At 35.6% G+C, this 15856-nt stretch overlaps 1 protein-coding gene and 1 long non-coding RNA gene across 2 annotated transcripts in view; both read left to right on the top strand.

Moving 5' to 3' along the window:
- Positions 1 to 366: 366 nt before the first annotated feature.
- Positions 367 to 15856, top strand: part of LOC148942757 (E3 ubiquitin-protein ligase HUWE1-like) — a 46910-nt gene continuing 31420 nt past the window's right edge. The window contains 2 exon segments of the mRNA XM_089102349.1: positions 367 to 1860; positions 1863 to 3551. Coding sequence (XP_088958475.1) covers positions 480 to 1860; positions 1863 to 3551 — 3070 coding nt within the window. The 5' untranslated portion in view covers positions 367 to 479.
- The window catches only part of LOC148942758 (uncharacterized), a 33803-nt gene continuing 23297 nt past the window's right edge, over positions 5351 to 15856 (top strand). The window contains exon 1 of the long non-coding RNA XR_016143043.1: positions 5351 to 5428. This is a non-coding gene — a long non-coding RNA (uncharacterized LOC148942758). The remainder of the gene's footprint in view (positions 5429 to 15856) is intronic.

The following is a 15856-nucleotide window of genomic DNA, read 5'->3' as shown; positions in this document are numbered from 1 at the left end:
ATGCATGAGAAATACATAATTTAGGTTATGTATTTGCATATTAGGGTGGGGAAGGGGGATAAAATATAGCAGAGCTGCAGTAAAAATGTGTATATTTTTTGCTGGAGGTTTTGTGACAACTGTAAAAAAAATATTTTTGCAAAACTTGGTCTGTTTTGTGCTAGAACCAATTTCCTGATTCAGTGTTTTGACAGGAATAATAATACATTGTGCCAACATCGTTCTTTACTTTGGCAGCGCTATTGCGCTGCCTATGATAATGTTGCTTTTAAGATTGATGATTCGTTTCAGTCATAGGTTCTGTCGTATTTTCATAGTTTTTTTCTCTTTCATTTTAATTAACTCAAAGCTTTCTCTTTCAGACTTAAACCATCAAGTCGCATTTTGTCATCCTAATTTTGCCCTGAGCTTCTGCCAGCAATAAGCAGAAGGCGTGACTCAAACCTTCTGGGTGACACTGCTACCACTGTTCATGTGCAATGGATAAATTAATGCGTTACCAGCCTATTCTCAAAGAAGATACTACTGATGCTATAATTACCTTGCTGAATGAAGTACATACATTAGGTACAGATCCTACTTATACCATGACAGAAACAACAACAGACGGTAAGGTAGACAGCCTTGCGGAAGCCGACCAGAGCCTTGCATGGGAGACAACTAATATTGACACTCAGTCAAAATCTAAGGCATATATTAAAAGAAGATTAGCTTACTTGATTCGTTAAGTTGAATTCATCCAGTCGATTTTGTTTGACGATAAAGAATTAGTATACCATCTTATTTTGAAGGAGTTTTTTATAAGTGGAGGCTTGAAACATCTTCAAAGTGCTGTTGACTGGGTTTTGACAATTGACTTTGAAACTCCTGAGCTGTCCAAGCCGATTGGGCAATTGTTATATTTTTGGTTTACTTTAAGTGAAAGGCTGTGTAATCTGAGAACCTTATTTGACTCTCCACATACCGCCCCAGAGGAACCAAGCTCTAACTTCTCTCCTTTGAAATACATAGTCAAAATTCACAAGCTTGTAGTGGAGGTTGCACTGAAAGTATGGGGTCGAAAAATATGCACGACATATGCTGCGCGAGTGACAGATTCTATGCTGTCTATCTTATGTCACGTCTTAAATAGTGAAGAAACTATTAAAGAGAAACTTTCTTCTCAAGCGGCTGTATCTATTGCTCAGCCCCAGCTACCACCCAGCCTGACTAAAGAAGATGAAGCAATTATTCTAACTCTTGAATCAATTGAGTATGGCCCTATGCTCGAATCCCGTCCTGATATATTACCAAAGTGCTTAGAAACAATTGAGTCTTTACCTGAGACCGTGTATAGTGTCTGTAGATTTTTGGTTGACCTTGTAAAAAACGCCAGTCAATCCTTTAAAGCAACCGTTTTACATAAAGTTTTACTACGTATAGATCATGCTGTTGAAAAGATAGAACAAATAATAGGCTGTATCTCTGATGTAGATAATGTAGTTAAGAAATTTATTGAGAACCCAGCGTCATTGATTCTATATACCAATGTACATCTTTATACATTACTAATTGATAAATTTAAGTCTGAAGGGGCAAAACTCATTGCAACCTCTGGTACATTAGATCGCTTATTATCTCTTTTGAGCAATTCACAGCGTTTTTTGCCTTCTACCAAAGTTGACAAGTCTTTACCCAAATGGATAGCCACTTTGTTACTTATGATAGATGAATATTCCAAAGTTATGGTTGCAGTATCTAGGCGTAATTTTATGAAGAAAGTTGGTTATCATAATTGGAAGTGGTATGATGTAGTTTCTGGTAAATGGTTTTCCTATACGAAGCATAATAACGATATAATAAACAAAGCCTTCTGGGATGGTGAACTAGTGTAAAGATAAATTCTGGAAGGCATCGATATATTATTCAGTTTACAGCTATGACGCAAATAAACGAAGAAACTAGTTATAGAAAAGCTATCATGATTTTTCTCCAGAAAAAGAAGTCATTGGATTTCAATTTTTAAAATTTAAATTTTGAAAGTATGGAAGAGGATGCTCCTGAAAAATTGCATCCATTAAATAAAGAACAGATCAAAACTATATTAAGATCATGTGTTGGGGTCTTGGTCCCTAGTATTGATGGCGATACTTTGAACGCAGTTTTGAGGATTTGTTTAAGACTTACTCGCGAGTACGAAAACTGTGTTTCGTTTGTTGATCTAGGAGGAATGAAGAAACTTCTCAACTTGACTCAGATTTCTATTTTTCATAGCTTTGTCTCTCTTATAACATTGTTAATCAGGCACCTCTTTGAAGACCAGCCTTCATTGCGGTATGCTATGGAGAAAACATTGCGTCTATCTGTGTCGATAAATGCCGTCGCTACAAGAGAAATCAATGTCTTTCTAAGAGTTTTGGCCTCGGCTGCTTGTAGAGATAACAATATATTTGCGGATGTTGCAAATTCAACGCTGAAACTGGGTATGGAAAGGAGTTTCCACCAAGGAGAAGAAGAAGAGCCAAAATTAGCTTTAAAAGCAAGTCCAAACAAACCTATATCCCCTGTTCCTGTTTTGAGTAAGGCAGGGTGTCAAGTTCTGTGTAGCCTGCTTGACGCATTGATCCTTGAACCTGAAAAACCATCAGTAACTCGCCAAGATGAGCCTATGCCTTCAAAAGAGCAAAAGTCTCATAGTTGGCAGCAAAGGCAACAAGTCTTGAGAAACCCTAGTTCAATTGATTTGCTAAATGAAGTTTCAGAAGAAGATGAAAGCTTGAAGAAGAAACAGCACCTTCTATCTAAAAGTATTATCTGTCGGATCCTTGGAGAATTGGTGAGATCCTACGCTGCGTGTTCAAAATTCATAACAGAATATTCTTTCCCAGCTGGTGCAAGTCCATTAGTTACTGAGGACTGCTCTGCTATTGGGTTTATCCTTGATAACTTATTGCCGTCTACTCAAACAGCTGGCGACAAAGATTGTCCAGCTCACGCCAAATTATTTCTTGGTGCAATAGCATCATGCAGCCATACTCCTGATGCCCAGAACAAGTTGGTAGTTGAGGTTAAAAAGGCTTTACAGCGTTCTATTGTTCTTCAGAAATCAAATGATAAACCTACTCGAATTCAAGCCATAGCTGATTTGATTTCTAGTATTCTTGAGTCTTCAGGTTTCCAATTCGAAAGTCGTGCTATGGTAATGCCACCAAATAACAATACTTCTGTAGTAAAAGTAATGATTAACCTGGGGATAGCGTCAGAGTTGGATCGCGCCTCTCATTGTCTTGATCGTACCTGCCCAAACTTAGCAGCAACTGTGAGTTCTGTTCTAAAGCCTCTAGAGTTTTTGAGACGTTTTGTCAATTCTAGTTCAGCCTCTCTATTTCCAGCAGAAGTTGCAGCAAACGTATCAGAGCCAACTCCTCACACAATTGAAAGGGATGTAAGAACTGAAGCGCATCTAGGAGAAGATACACATAGAATAGCTAATGATTTGGAAGGGTCTCAGATTGAAGAACGTCCTCCACCCCTACCACCTAACGAAGATCAGGAGGAAAATGCTGATGGGGGTGAGCTATAAAGGAACAAAAATAAAAAAAGAAGGAAAGCTTCTTGCTATATCAGTTTGTTGCCTATCAATTAGCTATCTATTTGTTAAAATGTTTAAGTCTGTTTTTTTTTTTTTTTTTTTTTTTTTTTTTTTTTTTTTTTTTTTTGTCTTAATATTAACCATTCTAGTACTACCAGTCTGACGAAAAATATGGAAATTTACTGTTGGAGATACCAAAAGCTTCCTGTGACAATCAAGCTCCATGTACAGGTATAACTCAAACGATAATGAGATGACCAAAGTAAAATTCTATTCTGGTCTTGTCAAATTTAAGTCTCAAGTTACAAGCTTAGTCTTTGCTGAAAATAATTGAAAAAAAATTGTTCGTCTAGGTGACGACCAAGTTTGAATTTCTGACTAGAAATTATAACTGTTAAGGCAGATATATAGCAGAACATTTTTTTTTGACCATACCAGAAACCTCATTATTTTTTCTTAAGAGTATTGTAGCCAGACAAAAAGAGACAAAATATAACAATTGCCCAATCGGCTTGGACAGCTCAGGAGTTTCAAAGTCAATTGTCAAAACCCAGTCAACAGCACTTTGAATATGTTTCAAGCCTCCACTTATAATAAACTCCTTCAAAATAAGATGTTATACTAATTCTTTATCGTCAAACAAAATCGACTGGATGAATTCAACTTAACGAATCAAGTAAGCTAATCTTCTTTTAATATATGCCTTAGATTTTGACTGAGTGTCAATATTAGTTGTCTCCCAGGCAAGACTCTGGTCGGCTTCCGCAAGGCTGTCTACCTTACCGTCTGTTGTTGTTTATGTCATGGTATAAGTAGGATCTGTACCTAATGTATGTACTTCATTCAGCAAGGTAATTATAGCATCAGTAGTATCTCCTTTTAGACTAGGCTGGTAACGCATTAATTTATCCATTGCACTTGAATAGTGGTAGCAGTGTCACCTAGAAGGTTCGAGTCACGCCTTCTGCTTATTGCAGGCAGAAGCTCAGGGCAAAATTAGGATGACAAAATGCGACTTGATGGTTTAAGTCTGAAAGAAAAAGCTTTGAGTTAATTAAAATGAAAGAGAAAAAAACTATGAAAATACGACAGAACCTATGACTGAAACGAATCATCAATCTTAAAAGCAACATTATCATAGGCAGCGCAATAGAAAGAACGATAAAGAACGTAAGAACGTAAAGAACGATGTTGGCACAATGTATTATTATTCCTGTCAAAACACTGAATCAGGAAATTGGTTCTAGCACAAAACAGACCAAGTTTTGCAAAAATGTTTTTTTTTAAAGTTGTCACAAAACCTCCAGCAAAAAATATACACATTTTTACTGCAGCTCTGCTATATTTTATCCCCCTTCCCCACCCTAATGTGCAAATAAATAACCTAAATTATGTATTTCTCATCATTCATTTTGCCATCTGTCACTCTTATTTTTCTGGTTTTTGTTTTGCCATGGTTGAATCAATTTACATGTAGCCTACATGAGCTGAAACAAGAGAGACACATCGGAAAAATATATAGGAAATACATAATTTAGTTGATATGTTTGTATATTATACGGGGGGGGGGTAGATTATAGTGGAGCTGTAGTCAAAATGTGTTCACTACCATTATTCTGTACATTAAAAAAAAAGAAGGAAAGCTTCTTGCTATATCAGTTTGTTGCCTATCAATTAGCTATCTATTTGTTAAAATGTTTAAGTCTGTTTTTTTTTTTTTTTTTTTTTTTTTTTTTTTTTTTTTTTTTTTTTTGTCTTAATATTAACCATTCTAGTACTACCAGTCTGACGAAAAATATGGAAATTTACTGTTGGAGATACCAAAAGCTTCCTGTGACAATCAAGCTCCATGTACAGGTATAACTCAAACGATAATGAGATGACCAAAGTAAAATTCTATTCTGGTCTTGTCAAATTTAAGTCTCAAGTTACAAGCTTAGTCTTTGCTGAAAATAATTGAAAAAAATTTGTTCGTCTAGGTGACGACCAAGTCTGAATTTCTGACTTGAAATTATAACTGTTAAGGCAGATATATAGCAGAACATTTTTTTTTTTTGGACCATACCAGAAACCTCATTAGTTTTTCTTAAGAGTATTGTAGCCAGACAAAAAGAGACAAAACTGACAGGCAAATGCTTTACTGCGCTTGCTCAGTTACCTGACGTACCAAGACAATTAAAACTTCTAAAGTCAGTATAAATAAATTAAAGAAAGTGAGTTGAAGGCAAATACTGCGAATAAATTTGTCAAACAAAAAAAAAAAGCAAAATTAGAAAAGACAGATTTTAGTATTTATTTATTTATTTCCCTCAAAAACGAGGAGTATAAAAGATAATTAAATAAATCTTCAAAAATCCAAATAACACACCATCAAACATAGCAACAAATTACAAGTTGCCCAAAAGAAAACTTAATCAAATGCAACAAATATTAATAATGAAATCATGCACTTTTTAAACTATATAAAAAAAAAATGAAAAAGATTATGAACATAAAGTATATTTTCAGATTTACGGTAAAAATTATTTATTTTTACCTTGGCTATTTCCAACGGCTCTTTAATTTTAAATTTTGAAACTAATTCGGTATTACTAAAGGAAATTGGAAAACCAAGTAAAAACTTACAATATTTAAAATAACAAACGCGAATTGCTGAAAAATCACAAATTTTAAAATCTCGAAGAAGAAGGGAAGGATACAGAACATGCGGGAGGGCTACTGCATTAAAAAGAGAACCTAGAATTTCACGACGATAAACACCACGTAGCCGTATTATGGAACCAAACGCCTTTCTAATTTTTTCTTGAATATGTAAAATTAGCATCGACTTAGATTCACGAGCTGAAGCAGAATAAGGTAACCCAAGATAAACAACAGCATCAGAAACCGGAAATGATATATTTCTATCGCAAATTAATTCAGCTCGGTCATTAACATTAACGGGAAAATATTGACATTTTTTAATACTAATAGAAAGGCCACGAACATTAAGCAGACTAGAAAGGGAATTAAAATTCTTAATTAGACTAGCTTTAGAACGGCTCAATAGGATAATATCATCAGCATATGCAAGAAAAGACACATCCCGTCCCCAAGAAATAAGGGTTGTAGATAAAGAACGAAGACACTCCGCCAGACATGCGTTAAAAATATAAGGAGATAAAACCCCACCCTGTCTCACGCCCCGACCCACGGAAATTGGATTAGAAAGAGAATCAGAAGTATGTGCAAAAATTTTTATCCTAAGCCCCGAATACCAAGATCTAAGAACTCTAACCACAGAAAGGGGAATCCCACCAGAAATAAGAGCTGAAAGAGCGGAAGCATGCGAAATATTGTCAAAAGCTCCTTTTATATCAATTAAAAGTGTATAAAGTGGGGAGCCAGTAGATCTTGACTCCTTAATTATAGTATCAAACGTTGCATGCGCATGGTCGCAACCCATTCCTTTTTTGAACCCTACTTGATTAAGACCAACATCCAAATAATCAAAAAGATCCTTTATACATAATTCAAAAAGTTTACCAATCATAGAACCCTTCGTTATCGGCCTATACGAATCACAAGAACGGAGATCTCTTTTACCAGATTTTAGAATAGGAGTTACCACCCCAATCCTAAAAGACGGGGGAACATTACCAAACTTGAGAATAAGATTAAAAAAAGTCAAAAGAAGAAGAAGAAAAGAAGTTGGAGCAAATTTCACATGATTTGAAAAAATCCCATCATGGTCTTTAGAGGATTGTGGCTTTAATTTACGGCATGCACCCAACAAAGAATCAAACGAAATAGAAAAATCATGCGAATTAAAAGAACTGTTTAAAATTATATCAACATGCGAAAGTTGTTCAGGATCATCACAAGATTTCGAAAGGTTTGCAAAATGAGTTTCCCACTCAACAAGAGAAGGGCCATTCTTTTTAGAAGGTTCATTAACTCTCTTTGTTGAACGTAGAGCTTTCCAAAGTTTCTTTTTATTCATATCAACTTCAGACGAAGCATCCATAAGCAAAATATTATTATGACGACGAAGCTCCGACTGGAAAATTGCCTTCTTTTTTTCATGCATAGAAAAGCCGGATGAAGATCACGCGGTTTTCCACTATTTTTCCAATGTCTAAAAGCTAATTTAGATTCATGATTAGCATGTACAAGAAACGGATTTGACGACCAAAAAGGTTTTTCAACATTGGGTTTACACTTTTTAACTCCAAAAGTTTCTTTAGCACCATATTTTAAGCAATGTAATAACTGAAGATATATGCAATTAAGCTCAAGCTCTATGTTATCTTTATGACACTTCAGAATATCAGGTACAACTACTTTTCGAGCTAAAGAATCAACTTTATCTTGGTAAGCCGGAATCAGTTTTTCATCCCAGATAATTCTCTCAAAATATTTAGGGCGAATTGGAATAAAATTAGAAGCAGAAACAGAATCATGAATTACAGAAAACGATGTCAAAAACTGAATAGGTAAATGATCACTTATCGGGAAATCCGGGATAACTTTTACTATAATAGATGGGGAAAAATTAAAAAGTACATGGTCAATATTACTCGTACTCCCACTCCAATGAGAATAAGTAAAATCAAGTGTCTTACGGCAGATATTAAAATTTGGTAAAGATGAAAATAAAATTGTGCTACGTTCATTTACACTCTCAAGATACAGTTAAAATCACCAAAAATAAAAATACGTAAACTCGAATCTAATAGGGCAATAAAGCTACTAAGTCTATGGCAAGCTGACGTAAAGGCTTCAAAAGACGAATCAACATGATAGTCAGTAGGCAAATAGCAATTGACCAAAACACAATCAAAAAGTTTGCAGGCAAGAAAAGACTCATCAGCACAAGATAAAATAGCACTAAATTCTTTAGGAACAAATGTAGCAATGCCACCCGCAGGGCGGCCTCCGGTAGGCCTCGCAGGAACGGTAAATATATCATGTAGACTTGAAAGGGAACTTAACATATTCAAAGAATGGTCCAACAAATGATGCTCTTGCAAACATAGTATTGAACTATTTTCAGAAACAAATTCATTCAGCACTACAAATTTGCCAATGACTCCATTCGAATTAAAGGACGTAATCGTAGAACCAATATTCATTTAAAAAGCTTTTTCATAGCAGGGCAACTGAAACTGTAAGACGGGTGGTTAGTTGAGTTGCAATTTGCACAACAAATGGGGTTAGTACATGGAGTATTCTTCGTTGATCTATGATTTCCACTGCAACGAGCACACTTCAGAGTAGAAGAATCACAGTTTTTTTCGGTGTGAGAGGGACTTTGACATGCGAAACATCGTTTTGGAAGCACCTTGTCTTTCTCAACTCTGTAGAGCTCGTAACCGAACTTAATCCCATGGACGATATAATATTTTAAAAATGCTTCGGACTCAAACGACACCTTTATTGTTCTCGACATTCCAAGGCGCCTGAACTCCAGAATCCCAGGCAAAGTGGCTGCTAGAGCTTCAATGTCGAACTCGATATCCACACCACGGATTATTCCGAAAAACTTAGGCTTTCTAGTATTGATAAGACAATCAGGGAAGGAATCCTTTAGATCACAAGAAAACTTTTTCCCAGATTCAGCCGCCACAGTGATAAAAATCAAATCATTGGTCTTTTTTATTTGCTTGATACAGCCCGAGCCGAATTTGTCCAATTCATTTTTCCTGGAAACAGGGTCACGTAACGAGGCTGGCGGATTAGCTATATTAATAGTCTCTACTGAATCAGAGCTGAGGGGGAGAGGAGGCCAATCAGGTGAATTTAACGGGGTGGGGGAGGGGGAGCCCACGTTGGCTGAACACTTCGACAGCGAGGACTGTAAGTCTTGTTCAATTCTTTCAAGAGAAGTAATGGATTTCTCCAGCTTTCTGCCATAATCACTAACAAGTCGATCCAAACGTACATTGGAATCAGATTTTAATAAAGGGCAGTCTCTGAATGAGCGAGGCACTAATACAGGCCATTTGAAACCTTTCTGGTCAAGATCCGTGACCATCTTCATAATATCTTTTGCTGTAGCAAGTTCCGCAGCGTTGCCACGTCTCATTACTCTCTTTATAGGAATTCCAGAAAATTTCCAAAGCAGATTTTTCGCATTCACCAAAGCCTCAAGGCTGTAAAAGTTCGCCACAGTTTCAATAAGCTCCGTTTCTGGAATACCATTCGCAAATGCATCGCAAATAAAAAACAGGGCAGAGTTCACAATTACATGAGAAATCCCATCTGCAATTACGAAGGTTTTTGAAAAATCACAGAATGAATCAGAAGAATCATCGCAGGCAAAATTATTCCGCTTTACCTGTTCATTTGGGCAATGATTATCAGTCGAATCGTTAATCACAGGTGCTTCCTGGCTAACAGCCAAGAGAGGGTCTTGAGACGCAGGGGTTACGGCATTCAGTGGCGTCAGCATATTTATTGAAGAATTTGGGTGCTCACTCTCTATTGGGTCACTAGAAAATTCGGTAGCGGCTTTGCAAATAGAACAGATCCAGTTAGGAGTATTCTTTCTATCGGAAACGGTGATCCCTGAACAAGAGGGATGAAACAAATTGGAACACTTAGTGCATTGCAACAGCGTGCCTTTCCCCAAAGAACGTTCACAGTTAGGGCACACTTTTGGAGACATCATTGGCTTGAAAAAAAAAAAAATATCACCCCAAAAGACAAGGGAAAAAAACAAGAGATTCTAGTCAGATATATTCTCCCAGAATATATAATACCACAGGAATACTTATGTATATGTTTATTCATAGCTAGTGCTTATACAGTGTATGTGTAGTAATATGAGTATATGGAGTAAACAGAGTTTAATTTTTTATCTCAGTTCTCGTTTACTCTTTAAAACCAGATGTTGCAGTTTAGGTTTTTAACGTTTTAATTGCAGTTTTCTTTAAGTAAAGGTTTTTCTTCATTTTACAACATAATTTACGTTAATCCACTACCTTAGAATTGAATATAAATTCTAAGTGGTTTATGTATATTTGTAGTAAAATCAGGGGGCCAAGAAGTGAATAGCCCCTTAAGGCAGTGGCCTACAAAAAAATAATAGTGTTTAGCAATCAGTGTTCTTGACCTATGCTTTGTTCAGCTCTCTTAAAGTGATGTTCAAGATACAACTCCTGTTAATATACAATTAATCATTATCTCTGAATTACTATAGTTAACCATGTGGCTAAAAGCCAAACTGAGAATTTATTTGTAAATAATTGTGTATTTTTGCTCGTGTATGTAATAATTTAAGCCTTACTCCAGTATTTATATTTGAAATTTTCTTTCCTCAGAAATAGTTTGTTTTGCAACCAATTTTGACGCATTTTAAAGCAGTTACCTGTAACCAGAACTCCAAGGCCATTTCAAATGTATCCTGGACCATAATGTTCCCACTATTTGAAAACTGAACGCACTCATCAATTTTTAGGCATTTTACGCAATATTAGTTGGAATTTTTATAAAATATGAGACCATAAAGTGAAACTATACCAATTTTATGCTAGGCCTAGTAAGTGAAAGCAGGCATGTGCTCCAAGCCAAACAGGCTTTAATTAAATGACACCAGAAAAATATGTTGTTTTAACGTTAAATCCAATGATAATGAAAATATGTTAAATTCAATCGTTCTAAAAATCAAAATTATTTATATTTACGCTGTTTATTTTTATCAAAGCAATCCATAACTTAAAAAAAGCCAAAAAAATAATGAAAAAATTTAACGAAACACTCATTATAAACTCTATAATTCGATGAAAACTAAATATATTACATTGAAAACAAATTCTAAAAGTTATATTAACTATAAAATTGACCTTAATCTTATTTAGTAAAACGCATGGAAGTGTAGTCTGGATATTTAGATTATATATGCCCTGCCTCAAAGATAAGGGTTGTAAAATTTTGTATTTTGATAAACTAGATTGTTCTGATACTCCATATTTGGTATAGTAAGTGTTTACGGATTTACCTTTTGTTTTATGGATTAAGTATTTATTGTCCCATATAACCTTTTGATGTCTATAATTTTTGTTGCCAGTAAGGACCTTTAAGTCCTCTATCGTTGTCCGCTTTAAGAAATAAATAAAAGTAATTTACATTTATTATCTCTCTTGTCTCAAAGGTCATTAGGCACGTCTCTCCTAGTTTCAAGTACTTCGCGCTACCCATATTAAAGTTGAGGTCAGAAGAAAGTTCAGGGTTGAATTTTAAAGCCTGGATGCTCTTTAATCATGCAAAATTAAAGCGAAGGTAGGCTATCATGTAAAAAAAACTTTTTCTTGTCTATGCGTCTTAAATGATATTCCAGCTCTTGGCAAAGTAAGGCTAATATTTTTTTTTTGTCTTTTCATACTAACCATTCTAGCACTGCTGGTCTGAGAGGAAATCGAGAAATCTGCTGTTAGAGCTACCAAAATCTTTCTGTGGTAATCAAGCTCTAATTACAGGTACAACTCGAATGATATTGACTTGGGAAGAGTAAAATCCAATTTCAAGTCTTGTCAATTTTAAGTCTCAATCCACAAGCTTAGTTCTTGTTAAATATAATTGAACAAAAATTGTTTATCTAGATGAAAACATTGCTTCGATTTGTGGATTAAAATTATAACTGTTAAAACAGATATACAGCAGGTAAAAATTCTTTTGGTACAACACTAGAAGCTTAACTAGTTTTTCTTAAGAATGTTGTAGCGAGATAAAAAAAAAAAAAAAATTACAGGGCACCTGAATTCCGAAGAAAGTTAAAAATAAAAAAAGTCAGTATAAATAAATTCTGCTTACTATGCAAAATTGTTCGGCAAGACTAACAAGGTGAATTCTTCGCTTTCAGGCCTGTGATTAAAATCCTGTTTATATATAAAGCCGTAGTAATATATTGTCGTATTTTCTTTCAAGAAACCCCGAAGATAAAAACGAATTACATATAGTGTGCAAGATTTACCGGTAAGTTTCGAAACTTCCCATTACCGAATAAGTTACCGGTAACTTTGGTAAGTTACCATAATTTACCGTATAAGTGGTAAGTTTCAAATGGTAAGTTCGAGGGAAAAATATGCACTTTAGACATCAGATAGTTTCTTATAAGAGATAAGCTAGAGCTGCTGCAGCTGCTGCTCCTCCCCGTCTGGTGCATCTTCAATTGCTATGTCTGGCAAATCATCTTCCATCTGACCATCTTCACTATCACATGGCAGTAGACTATTGATAGAAAGACATGATGGCAGCGTGACCATCCCTTCTAGTGTTTCACGTCGATTTCCAGGCATTTTTGAAGCTGCATGACAATGCTCATTTTTTTTCTATTGAGTGACTGACGGACCATTAGAATTTTGTTTTCTGTTTCATGCTTAATGTGGTTTCTACGGTGGATCTGTACTAGTCGATAACCTGACCAGAGTCTGTCGCAGGAGTCAACGGTAACAAATTTTTGAGATTTTTGCAGCCACTCCCGTAAGCACCAACATCGCAAAAAAAAACCAGCCCACCAACAAGCTGCCGATTGGACAGCTTTTGCAGTCTAAAAGTACAATGACTCGAAAAATGGGCCGCTTTTAAAGATGCAGCTACAGAGTTCTGTGTTCAAGACCACGACAAAGTCAGCTTCAGATCTTTCGTTAAATGAATCACCATTCTTCCGAAATTGGTGGATTCAGTGGATCAAGTCGAGTAGCTGCAGCCAGAGTGGGATCATATGCAAATATCCTCCTATTTTTTAGTTACTGGTGAATTTTCACTTCCTCGGCCTTTGAGAGAGGCAAAAACGGTATAATCTCCTGGTATGCCCCATTAGCAAATTGAAGTACGGGATTACACACGACGCAAGAGCTTCCTATCCTTCAAAGAAGTGGCAGCCAAGTGAAATTGGCTTCAAGAATTTTAGACAGGCTGTTAATTGATCCAGTTTCACATCATTGAAAACCACTTCTGATATCCTGAATACCCTCATTTATATCACGCCTTTTATCGATTAAATATAAAAAAAACAAGTTTTTTTAACTGAAAGTAAGGAACGACGTTAAAGCTTAAAACGAACAGAAATTATTCCGTATATGAAGGGGGCTGTACCCTCCTCAACGCCTCGCTCTTTATGCTAAAGTTTCTTTATTGTTTAAACAATAGAGTTGTGAGGAAGTCAAACTTTAGCGTAAAGAGCGAGGCGTTGAGGAGGGGACAGCCCCTGTCATATACGGAATAATTTCTGTTCGTTTTAAGTTTTAACGTCGTTCCTTACTTTCAGTTAAAAAAAAAATTGTTTTTTTTTATTTAATTTTTGAACTTTTTTGAATTAATGCAGTTTTTGATTTTGGCTCACCGTATATGAATAATTAAAACAAAATTCGCATATTAATTTTACTTGTATTTGGTTGAATGGCTTTCTCGAAAGTTGTTTAATTTTATTTACGAGCGTTTTTATTAGTAATAAATATACGTAACTTACGTAACGAACTTCTATATTCATAAATTTTTAACACGTATATTAGGGGGTTCGCCCCCTAGTCAATACCCTGCTCTTTAAGCTAAAGTTCGAATTTTTTCCAATTCTTTAAAAATGACCCCTTAATCACAATCAGTTGATCAGTTGAAAAACTTGTTGTTTTTATTTATTTAATTTCTGATCTTTTTCTTTAATAATGCTGGGAAATTCGGCACCCCATTCATAGCAATGTCCCTTTCCCCATGAAAACTTCGTTCATGGAAAGATCCTCCCATATAGACCCCGACCCACCCCTCCCCCACCTACCCGAAAAAATCCCCCTGAAAACGTTTGTATACTTCCCAATAACCAATACTATTATGTTAACATTGAGTAAAGTTCATAACTTTCAGCCCTCCCTCCGGGAACTTTGGGGGAATAAGTCATCCTAAAAGACATTGTTATAATATTTTCGACCATGTTGAACAAAATGGTTGTCTCAAAATTTGGATCGTGTGACTTTGAGGAAACAATGAGCGTGAGAGGGGGCCTAGTTGCCCTCCATTTTTTTGGTCGCTTAAAAAGGGCACTCGAACTCTTAATTTCCGTTACAATGAGCCCTCCCACGATATTCTAGGACCACTGGGTCGATACGATCACCCCTGGGGAAAAAAAAATAAATAAACACGCATCCGTGATCTTTCTTCTGGCAAAAAATGGAAAATTCCACATTTTTGTAGATAGGAGCTTGAAACCTCTACAGTAGGGTTCTCTGATACGCTGAATATGATGGTGTGATTTTCATTAAGGTTCTATAACTTTAAGAGGGTCTTTCCCCCTTTTTCCCAAAATCAGCCAAATTTTCTCAGGCACGTAACTTTTGATGGGTATAACTAAACTTGATGAAAATTATATATTTGAAATCACCATTAAATTGTGATTCTTTTAATGTATCTATTGGTATCAAAATTCCGTTTTTTAGAGTTTCGGTTACTATTGAGCCGGGCCGCTCCTTACTTACAGTTCGTTACCACGAACTGTTTGATTGACATAGACTGTAAAGGTTCCCACTACTCTTTCATGGACCGCATTGATCGGTAGGACGGGAATTCTTTTTATTAATATGACTTATTACTCGCATTATAGCTGGATATATAATTCACTGATTATTTATTCTATAGTTAAAGATAGCCAGTTGAAAAATTTGAGTAAAAAACTAACCAAATTAATTTGACCTCTGCTATAAAAGTTTTATTTATTCAGACTGACTGACTTATCGCGTGTGCCTTTTTTCCTTTTTTTACTCAAGGAGGAAATGACAAAGAGGTAGTCCGACAGAGCAATATCAGCATAAGTAGTATCTATATACGCAATATCAAAGATACATGAAAAAATACAAGGAATTACACATGAATATACAGTGTGGTTACACGCGGGTATTGCAAAAAAGTGACAATGTTCCTTGGTACCTTTCCAAGCAAAGTGATTAAACACGTTTTGAAACTACATGCTATTTGCTTGGCAAAAAATTGGATGCTACAATCAGAATTGTTTGATTGACATTTGCAAAAACGGATAAGAGATTCGCGAATTGGACTATACGAACGATATTAATTGAATAATAGGGAAAAAACAGAGCTAGATAGCATTTGGAAATGGTTAACAATAATAAAATGGTCTTATGACTTGACCTAGCTTTACTTCTTCGATGTGTACTGTACAATACACAAATGGTGTTTGAACAGTGTTGTCAATTTAAAATAGAGTTTAACGTTATACTAAAAAGTTGATACTAAGAGATGTAGATGGCAAGAAAAGAATTTTAATAAGGGATAGCCTTACTTCTTCGATGTGTACTG

The sequence above is a fragment of the Artemia sp. Qi Xiang Cuo genome, chromosome 16 (assembly GCF_049724085.1).
Source record: "Artemia sp. Qi Xiang Cuo chromosome 16, ASM4972408v1, whole genome shotgun sequence".
Classification (NCBI taxonomy): Eukaryota; Metazoa; Arthropoda; class Branchiopoda; order Anostraca; family Artemiidae; genus Artemia; species Artemia sp. Qi Xiang Cuo.
The sequence above is the reverse complement of the archived record's forward strand: the minus strand, read 5'-3'. Positions and strand labels throughout refer to the sequence as shown.